General features: G+C 41.3%; 1 protein-coding gene across 5 annotated transcripts in view; it reads left to right on the forward strand.

The window, feature by feature from the left end:
- Positions 1-25,387, forward strand: part of LOC134146759 (protocadherin alpha-C2-like) — a 129,082-nt gene that overhangs the window by 69,592 nt on the left and 34,103 nt on the right. For 4 of the 5 annotated variants that reach the window (XM_062587274.1, XM_062587273.1, XM_062587275.1 and 1 more), the window contains exons 2-3: positions 21,064-21,122; positions 23,385-23,473. In XM_062587274.1, coding sequence (XP_062443258.1) covers positions 21,064-21,122; positions 23,385-23,473 — 148 coding nt within the window. Of the gene's footprint in view, positions 1-11,312; positions 12,918-21,063; positions 21,123-23,384; positions 23,474-25,387 lie in introns of those variants that run through there. The other variant, XM_062587277.1, reaches the window with a different exon arrangement.

The raw sequence follows: 25,387 nt of genomic DNA on the forward strand, positions 1-25,387 counted from the left end.
CTCTCACTTACTAGAAATCAGAGGTGAACTTGTTGCACTGATGAAGCTGAAAAGAGCTATCTCACCATTTCTGAACCTTGGCATACAGGGCATAACAGGGCAGCTGCAGTCAGTAGCTTTCTGTTGTTATTCTTACTAATTTGATAACTGTTGCACCTATAGGCGGGCCTGTCAGCCTGTAAACAGAGGACTTCTCATGTCACATTGGCAAATTCTTTATCAATACCGTATGTGATATTGTGGCTTTCATATTTCCATTGGCCACTGCCTCTTTCTCTGCTGCTGTTCTCATTCTGGTAGTGAGCTGAGAGGCATTGCAAGCTACTCACATCCATCTCCCTCCTGCTCTGTTCCTTGCAATACATCCAGCCATCTGCATCCAGTCCTCTACTCCAGCAGCAACAGCAACAGTGAATGCTGGAGACTGTGAGAAACTGTGGAGAACAGAGCAGGAGCTGGTGTTGATGTCTGTATGTGGGTAGAGAAGCAGATCTGGGGTAGAGTTGGCATTGGTTTTGCCCTTTGAACCTTTCTCAAAGCCTGTCTGGGCTGCAAAAGTTACTGCTGCCTGTTCTTCTTTAGGCCTCTCCACAGCCTTTCTTTTCTGGTTCCTCCCAGCATCTTCTGCACGTTGTTATGTCTCATCCTTTCAGGCTGAACACTTAGCCTCTCAAAATCTGGCCTACTTGTGTACAAACACTGTCTCATAAAGAAAATTTTCAAATTTATATGCAGGAAATGGGTATAACAAGACTGAATGCAAGATCTTATGGAAGGGAAAACTGATATTATTCTGCAGGTTTCCTCACTCTCACTCATTCTCTCATAAATTTTGCTAACTTGCACTTACATACTCCCAGGGACCAACTCATGTGCCCCATAGCCTGACCAGTATCACCAGATACTGGTGATATGTGACAGAGAAGACAAGGGACAATGGTTATTGTGTTTCTTGGGTTCTTCTTCACTGATGACAGTGGACTGATTTGGGACTTGCCTTTGATACTCTTTAGGAATGGGATGTTTGGGAATTTTTGCCCCCCCCCCTTGCCCCATTTTTTTGTCTAATCACCTCACAAGTATTAGGAAAAGTTTTTGAATTTCACAGTTTTCCCAATATCCTCCTCTGGATACTTTTAATGCTCCAGTCCTTTTCTCCATCTTCTTGATACTTTTTCTTAAGTCATTTTGTTCCGCTTCTTCGTCTGAATGAAAATCAGTTAATGCATACCTTTGTTCTTATTCCTTTTTTTTTGCTGTTTTTGTGTGCTTTCACACACACTCACACACACACACACACTTGCATTCGTATTTCATTTATACTCATTTTAATATTTTTCTGAAAAATCTTTACATGTTGAAAGATACATGGGCACAGATAACATGAACTACAGAAAGGAAAGACTTGGATTAGTTATGGGCAATGCATTCAAGCTATTGGTACAGTGTTAGCAAGAAGGGAGAAGCAAAATTGTTCCTGGGTTTATGTATAGACATTATTGATAGATCATATTCTGGCAGTTTATCAGGTACTACTTGTAAGTGTGTAGTTAGAGTTCTGTTCTCTATGCCATTCTGGTAACCTTATTAAAGGGAAAACATAACTGAGACTGTAAAGGAGCAGTGAAGGGCATAAAATGGCTGGAACATAAATTACAAGTAAAAGTTAAAAAAAAATAGTGTTGGCATGTCTCTTCAAAAAAGAGAGGTGAGGGGCAAGGCATAAGGTGTGGGATGCCCCAAAAGAAATGCAAAGGTATAATGAAGTCATTGGCAATTGGCAGAGGATATTATTCAGAGTCAAATGCTGCTCCTGGTTCTGCTGAGTAGGGAGATCGATGGGACTCGTCCTGAGGTCAGAGAGTATCATCAAAAGCTAGGGTAGTAGAATTTTGCTCATCGTGTATGTGGTTATACGCTAAAAATAGTCCAAACAACACAGTTTGGGCAGATGGATTTTTTATGAGGATTTGAAGTAAAATCTTCTAAGCTCAGAAATGCCTGCTGAGAATTAGCAAACAAAATAAAATATTTGCCTGCCCTACTTTTCCTGCTCAACCATTTCTGTACGGATATATTAGATACAGAAAGCAGTGGAGCAGCAGCCATTACACTACTGTTCTCATAAAAATCCTCAAAGAATTAGTGTCTTTTATGTGGCCTATGCTCTTATCTACTCCTTCCTTTTTTATGGCTCTTCTCAGTTGCTTTTTAGAATAGTTTAAAAGTTTTCATTTTCTGTCCGTGCGTTAAGACCATAGTACATGTATAAGAACTGAAGGCAAAGACCTGCAGCTGAGAGTGTAGTAACAGGGCTGACAAGAGAATGGAGGACAACTGGCAAAGTTGCAGGGCAAAATTGTTCCCATCTATGCTAAAAGCTGGGCAGATTCGGGAACAGAATTTTCATCAATCATTTGATCATGAGATGGAGCTAAACACGCAGAGGTTCCCTCCACACCACATCTGTCTCTTCTACTGTGGAAGATGTGCTAAATGCAAACTGTACACAACTTGTTTTTTTTTGTGGCAAACTCTGGAAGCCCAGAGCAACACCTTTTTAACTCTTTGGATTGTCCATCCTTTCTGTAGCCAAGAACCTACATGATATATAAGCAATTCTGCCTACTTTGGGCTGGAGAAGGTATCACGATGGTGGCGGAGCCTCTAGCTGTGGAAGGCGTGGGAGTTGTGTTTATGAGCACAACAGCCAGAGGTAATGATTTCACTCAGTTTTGTGTCTCAAAAAGCATAGCTCAAATAATTTATTTTCATGGCAAATTTGACATTGGCTTTTTCCAACATCAAGAAAACAGCAATTAAGTAACTAATTCTAAAATGCAACCCTGAAAAGGAAAATAATTCCTACACTGTTAAACTCTACTTAGTTATAATTTATTTTATTAATTTGAGAAATTGCTGACATTTAGGGCAGCTCTATAGAAATCAGTACTGTAATATTTTGGGTCTGATTTTTGTATTCATAAAATCTGTCTTTCATCACTTCAGTGCTGCTTTACATAGTTAGCTTCAAGAGCAAGTTGTGACTTGCTACTATGTTAGAATATCATGGTCATTTTGAATAGACATTTTTAGCTCAGTGCTAACCTCCCATACAGCCTTGTAGTAGAGATACGCCGTGGAGGAAGAAAGGACAGAACTGTGATTCTCAGCAGTTGGGGAAATCTAGACCAATCTGAAGGCTGCTTTGTTATAAGCACTGGCTGATCCATGTCTACGTTGTGCAAGTTGGATCTCTACTTGTGTCTTGGGCTGTCTAGAGTGGCTGCAGGCTGTATATTGAATGTATATTTAAATTCATCCTTTTATAGAGAATAAGCACAAAACATTTAAGCAACATTTAAGCTGTCAAAATGGTACTGAGGTTGCGTGTAGGTCTGCTTTGCAGAGAAAATCCATCTGGTATTAGGAGCCCAGTTCAATAGGTTAATGCATGTTTCAGAGTTGTAAAAAGTACAGTTCTTTAAAACATCAGAAAGTGGAATGGCAGCAGGTGTGAGGGATGACTCTGCTTTTTCTCTTTTTGGGGGAAGGGTGGCTTTATTCAGCAGATTTACTACATTTTAGGTAGCCTGAAGATGTGTTAAGAGTTGATAAGCTATGCATTTCAGTGACAGATTCTCTGAATATCAAAAGCATGAGTTAAATCGCCATTGTGAGTGTTTATCCTGTCATTCAATGCATTAACATGGCAGCTCTCAAGAAGAAAGGAGATCTTCACAATGTCTTTTTGTACAGTTTGGTATCTCCAAATTGAATATGATATTATCTAGATATAGGACTCAAGAAATTAAATGCAAGCAAACATTAAGCTTAATTTCAGTATGACTTGAATTTATCTCTTTTTAATATACTTCCATGAATTAGGATAACTCATGGAAATAACTGCCCTTAGGAAATGCAACAAACACAGAGAAGTTGTTAGATAAGCAGTAGACCAAGAATGAAAAATGCAAAGGAAGGAGAAAGCATTGACATTCCAAAAAAGCAAAATTTGATCTCGCACTAGAGTACAGTTTGTAGTTAGGGCATGGAGAGATGATACTTTTAACATGCTCAAAGGCAAACTAAGGTCATTGTTAAAACAATGTAACCGCAAGGCCTAGAAAACCTACAATGTTGCCAGCTCTTGTTTTAGGTGCGGAATATGAAGTTTCAGATTTAGGTAGTCAACCAGTAAGATACTTTGGAGTAAGCAGGGAGTAGAAGTAAAGTTAATATATGTAACTCATACTGTTTTTAAAACTTTCAGGCAGTGGCTATACAGCACTTATCTGCTTGGATAGATAGACTCTTTTATGATGTATCTCTAAACTCTTTTGCTAACTAATGAGGCACTGATAGGCTTTAAAGAAAATGCTCTCAATCTTTCTCACTAAAGAAGGTGACTGTTCCTCATATTACTCCTTGCCTGTACTTTAGTCTCTAGGTATCTATTTTTATGCCTAGGTCTCTGTTTCCATTGGTTCAGTGCCACTGTTTGGTGCTTGGCTTTCTACTTTACTTGAGATGTGTAGACAAAATGAAGGAAAAAAGAGACAGCAGCAGCCCTTACCAGCAACATTTTGGAACACTGTAAATTTCTTTTTCATCCAGAAGGACACACACAAAAGTCCTAGAATACTGAGAGAGAAGAAATGTGGTAAAGCAGCATAATGAGAGGAATTGAGAGGATGCCTGAATAAAAATAGAGAGATGATTGAAAGTGGAGTAAGAAATGGACTAACAGTAGAAGATGCAAGAGAAGGAAGAGTGTAAGAGAGAAAGAAGCTGAGAAACAGAGCAAGGAAGATAGTGAACAAAAGGGAAACATAAGGAATATTCACTGGAAAGAGAGGAGCTGGAGAAAGGGGTGGACCAAAATGAAGTAAAAGAGGATAGTACAAATAAAACTTGGAAAGCTGATGTTAAGCTGTGATTAGAAGTAGAAAAAGAAACACATATGGAACAGATACTTAGGAAGATGAATAGAGAGACAAGAAGAGAAAGACAGATTTAACAGTCATACTGTGAACAACAGAGAACATAGGCAATTTTATAGCTGTCAGTCCAATAGGATGTCCAACTGGGAGAGCTCAGGAGTCATCACTAGAGACTTACAGATTGATAGGACCATCCAACCCTGCAGAAGATCTTATTTAATAGGATAACTAAAGCAACATGCAGTTCACTGAGCTGAATTTTAGTGGTGATAGTTTGAGTTATAAGAATCACAGCCTGCAGAGAAGAGTGGCAAAGATTGTGGCTCTGGAGAGAGATGTAATGGTGATGAGGGAAAACACACTAACCAGAAACTTCAAGAGAACATTTGGCAGTAAAAATAGCACTTCAGGATTTGTGATGACTTTACAAAACTGAAAGTTATTTTGGTGGTGTCCAAGGCTTTAATGTCCTCTCATTTAGAATGGCACAGATTGTGACATTATGGTCACATAATGCTTACTGGAAGGACTTTGCAGCCATCAGAAAAATATAGCAGAAGATAAAATTAATCAGAAGTATCCAACCCTAACTTTCATACAAAAAGTAAGAAATAATTGAATGTACACTGGGGACTAGGAGCAAAGAAATGTAATTTGTATTCACCTCTAGTATATGTGTTCCGTCTGTGATTTGTCTGAATTCAGGTTAACAACATAGATACCTCTCCATGCCCCGAGCCACCACCTTTTTTCTCTGCATAGCATTTTCTAAAACAACAGTATTGTACTTACTGAACATGAGAAAAGAAATTGTGACCTAAATACAAGCATGATTTTGTTTGGCTGTTTAGCAGCCTGGATTCCCATAACAGCAATGCTTAAAATAGTCTGGCTTGAGATGTCTGTGATACAAAGGAAATTCTTACCAGGTAGATTCATACCAATGACAGTGATGGATTCATGGAAAGATATGAAATAACAGAGTCAATCAAACTGAGCAAACAGGCATAGTTCCTGTCTATTTTAAACAAAGGAGATGCAAATTACATGTAAAAAGATAACTTGTTAACAAGAAATTCAAGTGCTGAAGATGACTGGAACATGGGAACAAAGAAGATAGATCTAGAAATAAAAAATGACATTACCCCAGGGACTGATTTTTGCAGTATTTTTAGGAAGAGTGGGAATCCTCTGTCCTCAGAAAAATGTCATACAGAGAAAACAGAGACCATATGCTGAAAAAGACTTTTCAGCTGCTGTTTAAGGGTTTTCTCAGTGACTCTGTTCTGACTTTGCTGAACCTCCTCATTCATATTTCAGGATCTCTGAGCTCAAGTGGCAAAATAGAGCCTGATGGAAAAATATCAGGCAGAAAGCTACTGTAGGTTATGAATCCCTTTCATGCCTGTCTTTGTGTTGCCTTACCTTCTTTAAGTAGTATTCTCCTGTTAAGATAGTACTTGAGACATACAAATTCACCAGGAACAGCTCAAGGCTCTGTACATATTCTCCTTTCGGAAAGGGGATGATTTGGAGTAAGTAGGGTGCAAGAGAATGTAGGAATCCCAAGAGAGCCATATGAGAGTTGGGGCTGGACTGAGGAACTAATGTGAGCGTCTCTTCAAATCTTTTTCTTTTTTCTTTTTTTTTTTTTTTTTCCTGTAGATCTTAAGAGTACCTGTGGCCTAGAAGATAGTGCTGCAGTGCAATACCTGACTGGGCAAGTGGTATATAGGAATGTTCACAAGTTTGAGTCATTTCCTTACAGTTTTGAGTATTGTCTTCTACTGTGGTTGATGTAATCTGGCCTGTGAATGATGGTTCCCGCTTTCCTCTGGACTTGATTTAATTCTGAGTAAGGCAGACAAATTGTAGGCCCACGTGTGTGCATGCATGCACACATATATGCACATATGCAGAAATAAAATCCAGATTTTTCTAGAGAATGACACAGCTTGCTTGCTTGTTAATGACTAAGCTATATGAATTCTCTAGACTTGTCTTAATGATTTTTGCACACTTTTATTTGTAAGGAGAATCTGTGTGAGCCAAGAGCATTTATATAGTGCACAAGTAGTTTTTTGTTGCTAAAAACCCCTACGTGCTGACAAAACTACGTGCGAAAGTCTAGAGACTGATCCCTGGCATTGTTGACTTCTTGTCAGCTTAGAATGGAGCTACATCATGATGTTGAGTCATTGGATCTTATATTTAAGGGATGTGATTTACTGAAGGTGAAGTTATTTAAAAAGAAGTGAGATGTCTTTTCATATGTTGCAGTTCCCTGGAGTTCTTCGGTTAATATGTTGTACAGTCACATCTTTCTCCTTTTGCTGTGACCCTCATATAAATAACCAGAGGATGGATTCTGTACGATGGTCTGCAATGAAGTAAATTGAACACAGTTTAGCAAATGCAGGTGATTGGAGTAATGTTAAATAAAAGCATTCCTGATACAAGTGGAATTTGAAAAGGATGAATTTTCAAACCCTATGTATCTTCAGAGCTAGATCTGTGTATAATTATATCTTTCCTGAGAGAAAGATCTACTGAGAAATGTTGTTTAGGCTTTCACTGCATTACACTGCTGCTAATTCAGGCATATCTATGTGTATAACTGTTTCAGTTGAGAATGTGAGTGTTTTTTATACTGAAATGGTTATATTGCTACAGTCTCTAGCACAGATATATACCATTATCTTAGTACTTTATCCTGATACAACTTATTTTTCATCTACAGTAACTGATAAAATTAATGTATTCTTTGCTACACCCATATATTTATATTCTTTTTAAAGGTCTTGTACGATCTACCTCAACCAAGCTAATTAAAGTCATGTGATTTTTGTATGTCAGTAAATCCCGATGGGCCTGCATATGTAGCTATTGCATTCAGGCAATATCCAATCACTTCAGGCTTAGCAGGCTTATAAGCAAATGCATATTTGGTCCCAGTATGATTTTTTAGCTTTTGTTTGTTTGTCTTTGTTTTATTATAACATTTAATCAGACCAGAATAAGTTTCAATATCTCATTTATAAACTGTTTGTAATTGTAATTATATAAGGCTAATATTTTCAGAAAACCTGTAACAGTGCTACAGTAACCAGCCAAGCTATGAGATTAATTTGTAAAATGGAAATCAACGTGCTGTTTTATTGATGTTATAAAAGTTCCAGAAGAGGCCAGAAGCCAAACGATACCGTTCGGAAAGTGGGAGGTGAAAAGTCAAAGAACATAGGATTTAGACACATGTTGTTTGATGGGAATGCATATATTATGATGTATGTAATAGAATGGCTCAGTTAAATATGTGTTATTCCTATTTGATTTTACATTCCGTGATGTTTTGCCAAACTTTGGATGTGTACTGTCCTATTTGTCCAGAGAGATGAGATGAGATGTGAGGTGAGATGAAGCAAGGTAACATGTAAACAGTGAGTAGGGGCAAGTTTTCAGCATTCATCAGCTTCACTTGCTGAGGAAGCTGGCTGGTATATACTAGCATGGAGCGTGAGCATGTATTAGAGGAGGAAATCATTGGTGTCTAGGAGCAAAGTAAAAGGGACGATTCTGCAATGATATTAAAATCTCCTAGATATGATTGCTGTATTTTGTTCACACACTATGGGTAAAATCAACTAGTGGCGAGAAGAGCATTACCTGCAGAGATGGGTTTTGGTTTTCCGTTGCCTCTTAGCATGGACGTTGGCCGTTTCCAGAAGAGCCTCTGCTAAGCATGTTCCTTGAAGGTGCCTGTTAGACATCCCTGCTGCCTGTTTTCACACAGTGTTTTTGTGATTTTTTGGTCTTTTACTCATGATCAGTACACTTTTTACAGGACTTCATGGCTACACACTGTTTGGAGGTGTGGGGCAGAAATGGTTGTGGGCTGTTTGAACAAAGCCATTATTTGGTTGTATGGAAAACTGAGGGTGTATCCCTTCAGACTTGTGTTTTGTATGATGACTGCAAGTTGTTTTGAGACACAGCTATCTAATCCATGTGTATGAGTATTGCTATCGCTATCCATTCCAAAATGACAACAAATATGAATTTGGGCATTTAGCAGGCTTTTGCACAGGGATCTCAGGGCATTTTGCTCCAATTCTGTGATTATCATGATCGTGAAGGTGGTGTTTAGGCAAAGAACCAAGGACTTTTCCCTTTCTTTCTTCTTCTTTTTTTCTTTTTTCTTTTCTCTCTCTTTTATTTTTTTTTTTTAGGTGTTTGGCTCCCATTTAGGCAACTGGATGAAACAGGCAGCTTTCCAGATGTGCTAGGCACTTGGCTGCTTAATCTGCCCTTCTTGCTCTCACAGAGATACATTTGTCCTACTTAAAAATATAAGCAGGGTTGGGTGGTTCCACAGCAATATTTGCAGACCCTTGGATACTGGACATATGTGAATAAATATAAAGGTAATTACTTAGGCCACCAAAAATAGTCTGAGAAGTAAATAAACTCATCAGCCCCCCCCCCAAAAAAAATAGAGTAATCTTGCTCTTAATGTTGCTCTGATAATAGGGCCATTGATAAAAGCTGATAGACTGGATTCTTAGCCATGTTGAGCCATGCAATTAAGGCATTTTTTTCTGGGGTTTATGCACCAGGTACATTATAATAAAAGCTTTGGGGATGTATAGCCTAAGGTGGTGCTGTCAGAAGTCACCCCACATGGTGATGGATGTCCAGCCCGACTAAGGATGAGAGATACTTTAGCTGGATATTGTGGTCCCCAGCCTCCTTGACAGACCAGCTCAATCCAGGAAAGATTCACCAGTCATCCCAAAAGACTTCATGGGGCACGCAAGGACAGAAGAACAGGAAAACTAAAATCCTAGCAGAAAAGCAATTTCTGCACTAGGTAATAGGTACAACATAGTTGCACCCCTGGAGGACCATGTCCTTTGATTTGTCTTATTAAATATGTCAGGTTAGTGATTCAGATGCTGTATGAATGAATGTTTAAGTTTATTGTCAGGAGTTGTAGCATCGTGGTAAAACTTACAGCAGCCTCAGTGCACAGCTTGGCTGCCCCACCCCCACCCACACTGCCGAGTTTCTTCAGTTACCTAGCCCTTTTTTTTTGCTGTTTGTCCACTATGAGGGTGGAAGAGGAAGAAGCAGTAATGGGAAACCAGATAATACTGTACTGCTCCATCTTCTCTTCAACTGCTTTTGATCACCTTGAGCCTGTCTGTTGCACTGGATGAGAAACCAAAGCCCACCTTAAATACTCATAATTCATGGGTGTGACTTGCAGAATTTACCCAGTGGAGCTGCTGTCGGAGCATGGCTGCTGCAGCAAGGGTGTGAGAGAAACTGTTGGGGAGGAAGGTGAAAGTGTGGCAAGAGGGGCCACGGAGGCTGGGCAGGAGGACCGTGCTGCAGCAGGCATGAATCTCCGAGGGAGCAGAGGGGCAGATCTCCAAGAAGGTCATCAGACTTACTGCAGCAACACGGAAACGGCACCAGCGAAGGCACCAGACCTGGCTGGAGGCCCATTTTCTTCGGAGCCCTGCGCTGATTTAACCCTCCCCGGCGGATGCGTTTTTGCAGTGCAGCAGCAGGTCCAGAAGGGGTTGGCGGCCCTCCCCCCGCGCCGCCGTGGCTTCAGCAGCCAGGCCGCGGCGGAGGCGAGCGGGGCCGGGGCGCCACGCCGCCCGCACTGCCGTGCCGGGGCAGCCGCCCGCGGCGTGGGCGGGCAGGAGCCGCCCGCGCCCCTCCCGTCGCGGGGGCGGCCCCCCGCCACCGGGCGCCTACCGGGAGAGACGGGGCCCGGCGCAACACGTGGGTGAGGACGGTGTTGCCGGGGAAGGGGGTGGGGTGGGTGTCGGCCTCGCTTTCCCCGGGAAGCCGGGAAAGGGGCTCTCGGTGCAGCGTGGGGCAGTTGTGCCCGGCCCCGGGGAGGAAGAGGAGGGCTCGCCCCCGAAGGCCCCCCGCCCCAGCCGGCCTCGGTGTCGCTGTTCCCTGCCCAGGTGCTGAACCGAAGCCAGCCGCGGCTTAGCGTCCTCCCCCGCCTCCTTCAGCGCAGCAGCTGGAGCAGGAGAAAGCGGATCCAGCGATTCCCCGTCCCTCCTCCTTCTTCCTCTTCCTCCTCCTCCTCCTCCTCCTCCTCCTCCTCCTCCTCCCCCCCCCCCCTCCCCCGAGCCGCCGGAGGGAGAGAGGCCGGAGCCGCCGTCTCGGGCAACGGGCGAGCATGGGCCGGGCGGCGGCGCGGCCGGCGGCGGAGCCTGGGGAGGCGGCGGCGGGGCCGGAGGCGGCCGGTGACTGCAGCTCGCCGCTTGCATGAGGCGACCGGGAGCCGGTGGCGGGGCTTGAGGCCGAGCCAGGGCCAAGGCCGGGCTCCGGAGCTCCCCACCTCCGGCCATGGCAGCGGCTGCCTGGCAGAGCCGCAGCGGGGCGGCGGCACTGGGCCTGCTGCTCCTGCTGCTGGGTCTCTGCGCCGGGCGGGCAGCCGGCGGGCAGCTCCGCTACTCGGTGCGGGAGGAGCTGCCGCACGGTGCCTTCGTGGGCAACGTGGCGAGCGACCTGGGTGTGGATCCACGGCGGCTGGCGGCACGGGGAGCGCGGCTCACCTCGGGCAGTGGCCGGCAGTACCTGGAGCTGGAACTGGACCGCGGAGTGCTGCTGGTGCGGGAACGTGTGGACAGGGAGGCGCTCTGTGAGTTGAGCCCCTCCTGCTTTCTCAGCCTGGAGCTGGTCATTGAGCAGCCCATCGAGGTGCACAACGTGGAGGTGGAGGTGCTGGACATCAACGACAACGCACCTCGCTTCCCCCGCCAGGACTATCAGCTGGACATCAGTGAGTCTGCGGTGCCCGGGGCTCGCTTTCACATCGAGAGTGCCCAGGACCCTGATGTGGGCACCAACTCTGTGCAGAGCTACCAGCTCAGCCCCAGCCACCACTTTGCCCTGGACCTCAAAGGCTTCCAGCGGGGGAGCAAACTGCTGGAGCTGGTGCTGCAGCAGCCGCTGGACAGGGAACAGAGTGCTCTGCAGCAGCTGGTGCTCACTGCTGTGGATGGTGGGAATCCTCCCAAGTCTGGCACGGCCCAGATATCTGTACGGGTTGTGGACACCAATGACAACCCACCTGCCTTTGACCGCTCCACCTACACTGTGAGGCTCCTGGAGAATGCCCCACCTGGCACACTAGTGGTCAAACTCAATGCCTCAGACCCTGACGAGGGTTCCAATGGGGATGTGATCTACTCCTTTGGGAGCTACACCCCACAGAAGGTGAGACAGCTTTTCAGTGTGGATCCACACTCGGGGGAGGTGCGGGTTAATGGTACCTTGGACTATGAAGAGGCATCATCCTATGAAATCTATGTGCAAGCCACTGACCAGGGCCCTGTCTCCATGGCTGGGCACTGCAAAGTGTTGGTCAACATTGTGGATGCCAATGATAATGTTCCTGAGGTGGTTCTGACTTCCCTGTACAGCCCAGTTCCAGAGGATGCAAAGGCAGGAACTGTGGTGGCCCTGATGAGTGTCACTGACCAGGACTCAGGACTGAACAAGCAGGTGAGTCTACGTATCCCCCCTGGCCTCCCCTTCACACTCAACTCCTTCAAGAACTCCTACACCCTGATCACTCAGGGTAACCTGGACCGTGAAAAGGCAGCATCCTTCAACATCACAGTTACAGCTACTGACTCTGGGAGCCCCCCTCTCTCCTCCCAGAAGGTGATCCATGTGGAGATCTCTGACATCAATGACAATCCCCCACACTTTGAGGAACCTGTCTACTCAGTTTACATACCTGAGAACAACCCCCTTGGGGTCTTGCTATGCACAGTCAAAGCCACCGACCCAGATGTTGCTGAAAATGCCTATGTATCCTATTCTCTACTGGATGGGGATATTGAAGGGCTACCTGTCACCTCCTATGTTTCCATTAAATCTGATAATGGCAACATATATGCAGTCTACTCCTTTGACTATGAGACACTAAGGGAGTTCCAAGTGGTTGTCCAGGCTCAGGATGCTGGGATCCCACCATTGAGCAGCACTGTTCCTGTCCACATTTACGTCATGGACGAGAATGACCATGCTCCACAGATTCTGTATCCTACCTCAACCAACAATTCAGCAGCCCTAGAGATGATCCCGCGCTCGGCAAATGCAGGATATTTGGTAACCAAAGTTATAGCCATTGATGGGGATTCAGGACAAAATGCCTGGTTGTTCTACCGTCTGGTACAAACATCAAATTCGGATCTATTCAGGGTGGAGCTCCATAGTGGGGAGATTAGGACTACTCGCAAATTGGGGAAGAGAACACATCTACTTTCAACTTGACAGTGGAGGTGAGAGACAATGGAGAGCCAGCAATGTCCTCATCAGTGGCCATCGCAATTGCCGTGGTGGACAGAGTTTCCAAAATCATCCCTGACACGAGAAGGCATGTTAAAAGTACAAGGAATTACTCAGAAATCACTCTTTATCTCATTATTGCTTTGAGCGCCATCTCCTTCGTTTTCCTTTTCACGATTATTGGGCTTACTATTATCAAGTGCTACAGATACAGTCTGTATGGGGACTCTTGCTGTGCAGGTTTTTGTGGGGTAAGAGAACGGTGCCCTGCTGAAATGTACAAACAGGCCAACAACAACATCGATGCTAGGTTGCCCCATGGTTTAAAAGTGCAGCCCCATTTCATTGAAGTGAGGGGCAATGGGTCTCTCACTAAGACCTACTGCTATAAGGCATGCCTAACTGCAGGATCAGGAAGTGACACTTTTATGTTTTACAATACTTGTGGCCCAACAGGAACTGGTCCCTCTGCAGTGATGACTGAGAGGCATCTGACAGGACAGAGTGGGCAGAGTGCACAAAACCTGATCATACTTAAAAATGACTCCATTACTCCTAACGAGGTGAGGCTACACTGATAACGGCCAGTGGTCTGGGCAAATTTATACTTAAGAGGAGATTCAAACTGAAAAGCTCAGAGTCCTTGTATTCCCTTTTGCATTTACTGACAAACAACTACAAAACTCATCTCTAAGGAATTTTAATCTGTGCAATGCATTTTGTTTCTAGGTAAATACTGGGGCTTTCAGGGTCCATTTGGTAAGTTCAGCATATGTGTCTATTATCAGCTATTCATTTCTTTCTTGTAGTATATGTTAAATAGAGTGTTGCCTTTTTCTCTTAGAGATCTAAAATTGCCTGCTGCCACAGAGCACTAGGATATGACACATGTGGTCTTACATTTTTAATGCTAAAGCTAGTATTGTGGGAAAAAAATAAAAAGAGATTAGCCAGGAAATCAAGAGGCTACTTTATGGCAATTATAGATATTTGCAACTTTATTGATTTCATACCTAAGCAAAGTTGTTGGAGCTAGATCATTACAATAATACATGTTGGTTACTAATGTGGGTATATTTCAGTTGTCTAAAAACTGAAGTCTCTCTTTCAATAATATTTGTTTTACATGATGCTAAGTTTTACACTTTCTGGACTGTGACAATCCAGTGACATCTTTCTAGAGCATCATAGCAAGTTACAATCATTATGTTACAGTGCAACAACTTCTAACCTGCTGTGTTGCTATTGAAAATTGTTTAATCCCTATGGTCTGACCAGCAGTATATTAACCTTTTCAATGTTTTCCCATGGTGAGAAATTAATGGTTGCTTTCTGAAAAGCATACAGCCAGTCTGCAGTTGGTGTATAGGTTTTATACTCTGTACAGTTTCATCTTTACAGATATTGGAGCCAAACCCAGAAACACTCACCTGGAGAGAATAATTCTGGCTGGCAAAAGGAAAATTTTGCAATTACTCTGTATTATGTGTATGCCAGGACTGTGGCAGGCATGAAGTCAGTTTGTGCGTTAATGTGTAGTATGTATCCAGGCATGGGGAAGTGAAGGGAATTATTGTGGTGGGATGGAGAGGAGCCTGACTTGTGTGTACTTGCACAGAAATATGATTTACTTCTTTATTTATTTATGGTTATTTATTTATTCATAGTTATTCCCATACGAAGATGTTAGCATCTTTTACAACTGGTATTTAAAAATATACAGATCCTAAGGATTAGTAAGGCTTCCACAAAAATGCTTTTATGGAAGAGTGATCTTCCACTTAAAAATCACTGCAGTGTTTTTCTATAAATCACAGTGGTGTGGTATAGGGGACCTTTTTCTGTATTTTTTTTGTACCTCGAATTCACTTTAGTTATAATGTACTGGACAAATTAATCAATATTGATGTAGTTATTAACATCTGCTATAGATACAGTTTTCAAAAATGCTTAGAATCTGCTTGATCAGAGGAGGGTATGTGAGACATACTGTGTAAGCATGTGTGGAGGGGAATCATAGAGTGGAATATATACCTTAAATCTGAATTTCTGAAAAAAATAGAAGGACAATCATTGAAAATAATTTTACTTTGTATTTAAGATCAGTAGGAAATTAGTTTTGTAGATTCCTATCACACTTTAAGGAATCAGTCTGTTGAATGCAATGAAGTAGCAAATTTTCAAAACCCCAATGCAGGTCAGGCAACGTCAGCTTTGGCAGCCTAAACTTGGAGTTCAAAAGCAGAGAAATGTTTAGAACAAACATATGAATACCTGCCTATGAGGAGTTATGATCCAGAAGAGAAATCAATTATTCAAGTAGTTCTGTATCATCTAAATAGAGGTGTAATTCCAACAACTACTACTTATCACAAGCGCTTTTCTCAGGTCTTTTGTTATTAAACTGGCTTATGGTAGTATGTGCCATGAAGGTATATCAGTGTCAGGCATGTGTGAGAAAATAGATGCAGGTAATGGCATTACTAATTACTAATTCCTAGCTAATTATGTACTACAAAATCATGTGTTTCCCTTGTTTCAAGCTCAACATGTACGCTGTACACGCCATCCATTGCTTAGCAACATCAAAGCATACTTTTTAAAGATAATGATCTTTTTGTTACTAGATCTTCAGACAAATGTGTTTTTCTTATTTACTGTGAGTTCATACCAGTCTTTAAAGGCCTATGCTTTCACCTATAAAGCATAACAACAAGCATTACTCTACCTTGCAATGATTTACATAGCTAATCTCTGATGTGTGTGTTACTTTTGAAAAACGTAAACAGGTCTTTCTTTATGACAATTTTTGGAATTCTTATGTTAAGTAGTCAGTAAAGAGAATGGGACCAGCTGAAAGGGCTTCATATGTATGCATACCATGCATGACAATATCTCTTGGGTTTCACAGAGACTACTATTTTGCAAATGCTGTTTCACAATCTCAGAATATCTCAAAGTTATTTGGGAATAATCTCCTAACATTTTATGCAATAAGGTCTTGGTCCTTTTCATATTTAATAGTTAAGGTCAAAGCTGCTAGCAATTACTCTATGCTAAGTTCGGACTAACTTCATTTGGTTGTTACACGAATGCTTTGGGAAAAAAATCAATGTATTAAGGTCAGGTAGGGAATTCTTTGTATCTGTTGATGTGCTGTTTTCTGTGTAGTTATTTTGGTTTGTACTGTGTAATGTCATAATTGTATAACGGTGGCTTATTTCTGCAAGACAGCCCGTGCTTCTGCATTCACCTTGTTTGCCTCTATGATCCTTCATAGGTTTATAAGTATATCTCAGACAAAATGTGTTTTGTAAAGGAAGAGTACTAGTATGTGCACCAAAAAACTTAGAAACAGTTATTGGTGGCATGAGTCTAGTGATAAGGGTCAGAATGCAGGGTCAATGAGTATCATGCTGTAGTTAACTAGATCATTACAACAGGATGACCAGGCAGGCAATAGAGGAACATCTCACATTGGAAAAAAAAATTAAGAATGCGAAAGTATTGTGGCTTTGTTGGTGGCACCATTTATGTCTAGCCTGTATTCTTGCCTTTTTTTTGGGGGGGGGGGGAGGCAGTGTGATTTCACTGCTAGTCACTGCTGCAGTGATGATCTGTCATTTTCAGCAATGGTTTCAGTACTTTAATCTGGAGTTCCTTTCCCTCTCATGCCTGTGGAGACACTGGGTAGTTTGAGTAGTATCTGTTCCTTGGCCTGTCTTTTCAACTCTGCCATTTTCTTCTTACCTTCTCTGTAGTTAAGCTTGTTTATTATGTCTTGTTTCTCATTGCAACCTTCTCCCTTTGATGCAGGAAGGAACAATCAGACTGACATATGGTTTAACTGAAGTTTCCTGCCCCAGAAGGCAGCCTGGCACATTCGTAATAATGAGCAGGCATTCCAGATCCTTGACAGAAGTAGATACAAGCTCTTCTGACTGTAGATTTCCTTTTACTACCATTCTGTGTGGCTATTGTGTGACTTAAAAAATACAGTTGCATGTGATACTCGTAACTAACTTTGCATGGTGATTTGTGCACACTTTTAAGGAAGAACTAAAGCTGTAAGACCCAGGAATTCATTGGCATTTTACATTTTTTTAAGCACACTGCTTTACTTCTGGCCTCTTCCCCATATTTTGCACTTCAAAGTCAGCTAGCTAAATACATGAAGAGAACCAAACAGCGTTTGAATTGAACACATCTTGATACTGCTTTTAAAAGCAAGCATGTTTTGAAGTGTCTAAATCTAGTAAGCCTGTAACACTGTCCGGAGCAATCTCTCTGAGAGATTTCCCACATGGGCTTTAAAGGTATTAATGGTGGAATATCTTACAATCTCAGTTCAAGAACTTAAGCCTTTAAGAAATTCTTCAGCCTCACTGACATTGTAAAGGTTAACTATAAATGTTTGTTCTTTTGTTTAGCCATGGTATCTGAACCTTTTCTCCTCTATCGGGTCAGTGCTCTGTGCTTCAGGGAAGTCAGAGTGTTAATCTGGGGGTTACTGCTATGTCAGCAGAAATTTACATCCAATATTAAGCAGACAAAGCAGATTTCCTTCTCCTGTAACTCATTAAATAACTTTACAGAAGCATTTACCTGTTCACTTAACTTTACTTTTTTCAGAGTTAGGAATGCAAATGATCACTGCTAGGAAGCAAACCTGTAGGCTACTGAGTTATGGCTTTTTTCTATTTCCATTCTGATTTCTTGTATGAAAAAACTATGTTCAGACTATAAATAGTTTGTTGTCAATATTGAATTAATCATAAGCATTTATAGTAGGGAATCAGCAACAGAAATCAGTTATCCCGCAGCTGTCAGCGTAGTCTCACTAGAAAATAACCAGAGCTGTATGCAGTTGGGGATTTTGAAAGGCCTTTTATTATTGCTTCGAAGTTGGTATATTTGATAAGTATACCTTGTCATTCTGTTGTATGTTTGTGTGGAAATAGGAAGAGAGTGAGATGCTTTTAGCAGTCTCATCATCTTGTAACTGTTTATAAATGTTTGATTCACACTTTCCTACCTCAGGCCAGCCCTGTAGTCAATGGGAGACTTTGCATGATTTTCATGAGTATGGGATCAAGCCAACATCCAAAGTTTTAAATCTTTCCTTCTGTTCCAATGACAAATCCTTAAAATGTTAAAATATTAACTAAAAAGGGTACTGAGCAGAATGGTTTTAGCATTATATTTTCAATTAAATTTTATCTCAGTGAACCAGTGAAATTCTTAAACTAACTCATCCTGTGTAATTTAAAAATAATTCAGTGAAATTCTGCATGAGCTTTTCTGTTACTAAAGTGACTTGATTTTGTGTTATACATTCACTTCGCTTATCAAACTTTTAAATAGGGTTGGTTGTTTATGACTAATCACATTAATGCTTGTGGTTCTGTGGTTGGAAGAAAGGAACCCTGGTGCCTGGGAACCAGGATGGAGGAAGCTGTTGTCATGAAGTTTTTCAAAAAGTGCATTGGCAACCACTACTATAGGCACCTGGATAGATTTTTGACATCTCTCAAGTGCGATGTTGTGTGCTCTTTCTAAGTTAGAAAAACGTGTATGATGGGAGGAACAGGAAGTGGTTGATTGTTTCTGTGCTGGATTGCAAGATTTCCCGCACCTCCAATGATGAGTGGAAAAGACAGGACCTCTAGATTTGATACATGGCCTCCAAAAATCTCTGGGGGAGATGGCAGTCTAAGATTAATTTGAAGTTAGTAGATTGGTTGGCAGGTGGCAAACTGTGCCTTATAATGAGCTGGACACTGCAGAGGTAAAAGGCACAGTATTAGTTCATCAGCATTGTGTGACCTAGCAAACACATGAGGATGTACATCTGGGAAGAGGATGGAGAACTTCAGAGTCTGTATCCCTTTTTGTCCTTCCTCCCTGTACTCACACTTCCTGGCCACCCTCTCAGCTGTACTTTGTCCTGTATTGACTTACTACACAGCTATACTGCTCATACCAAAGCCTGTGACAGGGACTTTGCAGAGGAACAAAGCTGCAAAATAGTGAGCTGCACATCTTTCATTGCAAAAATGAGGAAATGGGCTTTCCCCTGCCTCCCCACCTCAACTGGCAGTTCCTCTGCTGTAAGGGAAACCCCAGCAGAGGAAAAGCCAAATCTTCTGGTGTCAGCACCCTTCATACAGTAAGACAAATTGGAGGGAGAGACTGATTAGTGTATAGTGTTTTCTGTCCACTTTAGTTGGCTATTACTATGTGGTAAACTTCAGCGTTGCCCTAATATTCTTGGGACTGTGGCCAAAATGGAATGCACCAGAAAGTACTGGAACCATAACAGGCTCCTTCTCAAGCCAATTTCTGTTAAACTCAGCAGAAGCTGAGCATAACAAGGGACTGGGACTTTCCAGAGAAGCAAATTGCTGGCACAGATGTTTAATGTGTGGTTGCAAGTAGCAGCTTCTTCCCTTTTGTGTAACTCTTACCATAAAAAATGCCAAGATGCACATCATCCAAGAGCATCTCACACTTAGTACTGGACCCAGAAAATATAGTGATAGAGCAATGGTGCAAGTTGTAATTATTCCATTTTTATTTGAATAAAACCTATTGATCCAGGGAAGAGCATTTGCTAAACCTCAAGAGGAAAAGCAGAGCTGGCTTTAAATAATTCAGGGCATTCAATGTTTTTTTAAATTCTCTTTCACCTAATGGGACCAAATTCATTTTTTGGCTGCCTCCAATGGCTTGAAGAGAATTACACCATTATTATTATATATTATTTGTGTGTTTGGCCCTGTAGAAGATGCACCAGGAATGAGTATAGTCGATTATATCCCTGGACTTACAGTTTTGACCTAAGCGCCTGAAGTTAAGCACCAATTGTAATATTGCATAAAAGGAATGTCTTGAAAATCCCAAGAAACAACCATGCAATGTGTGTAAGAGTTCTATGTAAGTGCTTAATTTTGCAGCATCTCGGTTTGCATTCATTGGCTGTAGCTGAAAATTATTGTGGCGGTCTCATGACAATATAAATGAGATTTTCTGGAGTAATTTTTGATCATCAAGGAATTTCTTAGTTATCTCTTCATTTAGCAACTCATTCTACAGCAGTTCAACATATTTTGAGGTGTATTGGTCAAAGGTAGTGCTGGCTTCCCCCCCCCCCCTTCTCCTATACCCTTTCATGAATATGGAAAATGTTTTAGTTCTTCATTTTATGAAAGAACATGTCTGCCTTTGATAAAAGACTTGCTGCAGTCTGCAGATCTGATAAAATCTAGTATAGTCCTCTGCAGTCCACTAAACTCTAGCAGAAACCTCTCAGCCCACATGCTCCCTTTGCAGAGGACTGCAGTTTATATGTACTCATGCAAATGCTATCCAGTGCAGGAACTCAAGTTTCCTCACTTTATCAGGTAAACAAGCAGGATGTGTATTCTGGGTTTATGATCTTTTAATCCTTCTTTTCCCAGAGGGTTTCTGAATATGCAAAATAATTGTCTGCCAATTTTCAACATCTAATGTCTTTCCGCACAGATCATCTGTAGTCAAAGGTCTTGGCATTTAAACAATTTTTCTGTTGTATAGATGATCTCTGTGTGTCCATTTAAAAGATTCTTTAGATTTGTAGAAGGATTTGGCAGCTCTGAATGTTGACAAAAATTGAGTAACTCCATTTAGACCCTCTTGTCACAATGGAGCCTTTAGGATTTATTCAGACAATAGTGACAAGACTAGCCAGATACACAGGTTTTTCAGCATGTTTAGCACACATTAACAATGTTTTCTTTGGCTTTTGTTTCTACAGCCAAAACACCCTAATCCTGACTGGCGTTACTCTGCGTCCCTAAGGGCAGGAATGCAAAGGTATGTGTTGTGCTTCCTAATATGAAGGGGAATTCTGCCTGTGTCCTCTGTAAAAAGGACTGCCTTCTTTCTGTCAGGCTCCTCTGGTGGCCTAGACTGATGATATCTGTACGCTGAGACAGAAAGCACCTGAGTTCTGCTGCTGTCTCTTTCAATTTACAAATGTTACAGATTCATTTTGACTGCATCTTATGCTATAACGGTGCTTCTGTAGATCTGCATGTTTGTGTTGTTTACTTCCTACTTTTTTATATGTTGGCTGTCAAGACATAATTGCTACAATTATTGCATTATTTAACTGTGATTGTACACTTCATGTTTACTTTAAAGCTCCCTGTTGTCATCAATGCTGATATGTTTCAATAGTCTGTCTGCAGCATTGATGCATTTTCCATCTTACTGTCTCTCATTACCATAAATGTACACTGCTCCTGCAGGCATTTTATTAACAACATGGTGCAATCAAGGTGATTAACACAGTTAAAAGGACATTTTGAGGATATAAAACTCAGATTTTCAAAGAAGGTAAAGTAAAGTCATTTCCAAATGTCCTTATGTCTTTAAAAATCCCTGCCTAACATCCTAGTCTCTGCTATAATTTGCTACTCAGTACATCTGAAAAAAATATATATATATATATATATAAGCCATTTTTACAGAGCCTAGCTAAAATAATGTTTTTTTCCCTCTTCTTGAGAAAATTAGCAAAGTGGTCTTATTTTCACATGTAATCTGATGTGATTAACAAGATTGCATTACATGCTTAGAAACTAAAAGGCTGCAAAAATTCCTAATAACACTGAAGTTCAGGACTTCATGTTTTTCCCAAAATTTTTGGTGTAATGGGGCTGTGGCTGTCACCTTTTATCCATTATTGTTCTCCATTATAGAGCTGAAGACAGGCACTCCCCCACCCCCCGAGACCGTTCAGGAGTTTCTGTGCTTTCTGTGGGTGAGGGCACACTGCATCCTTGCAGCTAACTTTGGTCTGCTGTGTGAAAAGGAACATAAGCTTCAGAGACTAGAAGGAAAAGAAGGAGAGTTTGATTCTGTGGCCTGTTGGGCAGAAAAAAACCTGGGTTTATTGATTTTTTTTCTTTTATATTCCTGCCTTTTTTTTTTTTTTTTTTTTTTTTTTTTGATTCCTGACTGCTTACTGCAAAATAAATAAAGGATCCAGAAACAGGAATTCTTCTGCCTACCTGAGCATCTTCTCTACCAATCCACTTAGTCAGATGTCCTCTTGTGTATTCTCAATCTGGCCCCGTGGACTGACATTCCTTTCTAAAAGGAGTTCAAGATTTTGCCTGAAGTTACTCGTACAATAAATTAAAAGTCAAAGCTCATTTAAACCAATTGGTCCCACAGGCAGGGAAGCTAATGAAGCCTTTCTGAGAAACTGTGTCTGTGTCCTCTGTTCTCTCAAATCAGCAGCTCCTATCCCTCCCTGAAATCTCAGTATTTGAGACTTTGTGATCTGCTCAGCTGCTGATTTTCATATAAACAGTAGGAATTTTTTATAATTAAGACCATTGACATATGTCAAATTGGGTGAAATTGTAAATGAAGTTCAACACGGAGAGTGGAAATGAACTGAGAGGCAGATGAGCAGAGACAGGGACAGAGAGCACAGTCACAGAATCTTATTTCTCTTAGGAATCACACATAAATAAGCACCTAGTTTTGCATTAAAAAATAGCATATATTTTCTTTCCTTTCATATAAGGATGCTGATTAGCATGCAGCAATTGCAATGGTGCTTTCAAAGCCACATGCTCACCATGCAGCCCTGTAAAATTTAACGTGTAGTTACTGCATTTGAGAAGATGAATTTCTTTTTCTGAATTGCTCACCAAAAACATACAGTAACCCAGGAAAGCAGGGTGTGTTAGAGTAGCACACTTACAGAAGCTCAGAACTAACTGAACAAATTTTTTGTTATTCATTTTATTCATCATAAAAACAAAGACTTACTTGCCAGCAACTTCCAATCAGTTAAAGCAAAACGGCTTGGACATATGTTTGTTTTATGAATTATACCACAACTGTGTTTTAGTAAATAATCAAAAGTGATTTTTGCAAGTCAAGATAGCTAGTTTTCCCATGATCCAACAGAATTTGTTAGCATGATGCGATATTGTAGTGGTACTTGCACAGTGACAAACAATTATAACATTTTGAAGAACAGCTAGGAAGGGGAGTGCTATAAAACTTAGGGCAGATGGAGACTTTATAATCTAACTATGATATATGCTTATTCAGTGCTGTGCATATGGAGGAGGCAGGAGTCTTACGTGGAGGACCAGGAGGGCCTGATCAGCAGTGGCCGACAATCTCCAGTGCTACTCCAGGTAAGGGTGTGAGACTATAGCATATAAAGGAAGAAATGATGTGTACTGAAATACACTTCCTAAGCATCAGTCTTAGTTTTTTTTCTGCTTTGTCTCTCTCAGCAAAGTCTTTTTAAATTTATCTGTGGACTCAAAATAGCGTGGAGTAATTAAGCAAAAATACCTCTTTCTTTAGTTAGTTGTAGATAAGCACTGTAGCTGAGAATCCTTAATTCTAGCTCTGACCCCGCCTTTGGAGGATACTGGTTTGTGTAATCAAAGGGAATCATTCAGATTCAAAATTCCCATGATTTGGTCTAGAGTTGATTGCCCTTCATTTAAAAAGTGAGGGCACTTTGGGTAGGAAATTCATCAGTTCCGAAATTCATCAGTTCTCCTTTTGCTGTTTTTAAAAACGCAGTAAGTCTATTTGAATGCCTATTTTCTACCTGCCTTGGTGAAATGAGACCTATTTTTGCCAACAATTTTCATTTACTCGTACACCATAAAGGAAACAAGACAATTATTTGCTCATCAGAATAAATGACCAAAATACATTTTACAATGTAGTATCTTCATTTTTTTCCCTTGTTCAGTCACTGGCTGACTAATTCAAAACAGCCAATAAGAACTGACAAAGGGTCTTCGTTTAGTTAAGAAAAATCACCCATCATTTTTACAGTGGAGGTAATAAAATATTCTCACTTTTTATTTTAGAGCAGAAATGATATAGCAACATAGACATGGACAACATATATCTTGTTGTTACACTAGCAGTTACACTAAGATGCAGTGCTACCTTTCAAAAATTTCATTTTGTGATTCATATAAAAATTGTATTTGACAACCAAAATATGTGTGGTCCACTCAGATGAGAATCAACAAAATTGACAATACATATAGAAGAAGTCATTTACCTGCCTGCTTGGCTAAATATGGGGAAATCTTTAGGCTTCAAGCAGGACTTTTGGGAAACAAAAATGAAACGAAATCCTACAGTTTGTTGAGAATGAGGAACAGAGATAACTGCATTAACCCTGGAATAGGCCAGATGGTGGGAGTAGATTGTTTCCCCTCTTTCTGTGGAATGAGACACCATGCTTGACATCAATAGAACTGCTCACTGGAGTAGCCGGTCACTGGTGTGATCAGCCCTTTCACAGTCATGTCCAAACAAGAACAACGAGATAACTCAAAAAAGGTCTCCCCTCAGTGGATGCCCCACTTAGGGTTGTAACCCCTGTGTGACAGCTGTGTGAGCACTGTGAGTCCTCCAGAAGGTGAATCACAGTTGACAGAGTGATCAAAGCTATTTCTCCTGACATGTTATTTGCATCTGAATAGAATTACACCTGTGTCCTGATAACTCCACTCAACTGAGGAGTGATGCTGGTATTACCGATCTGGGTCAAAGGCCCAGAAGTGGGGTCTCCAGCAGAAAAAATGTAAAGCCACTTTATTAAATCATTTTAGGTGCAAAAATTTCTCTTGGCTTAAATGAGAATTTTACCTGGATGAAAGATTGAGGAGTAACTTCAGGATTTGCATTGGTATTGGTATTGCAGAAGGGTTATCTGCATAAACAGATTTGGAAACTAGACATAATTGGCCCCTAGGCTATAACTACCTAGTTATCTTGTGCTCTTCCTTCTGTTGCAGGCTTTGAAGGAAGACACAGCTTGTTCACATTATGTAACTGTTATGTGTGTAACTGTTGAGCATGCATTTGAAAATGTCACCACAAACACACTCTAACCTTAGCAAGAGGTTTCCCTCCCTTAACAAGAGGTTTCAGCTCCACTAGTCACCTTGAACTGAGCACTTAGTACATTACCTCATACAAAACTCAGTGTCGCTGCAAAAATTCACCCAGATACTTGCTGGCTGGTAATACCAATTTCTAAGGACCCAGAAGTATTTGGTAAGGTAGAATGT

Source organism: Rhea pennata, chromosome 14, assembly GCF_028389875.1.
Source record: "Rhea pennata isolate bPtePen1 chromosome 14, bPtePen1.pri, whole genome shotgun sequence".
Taxonomy (NCBI): domain Eukaryota; kingdom Metazoa; phylum Chordata; class Aves; order Rheiformes; family Rheidae; genus Rhea; species Rhea pennata.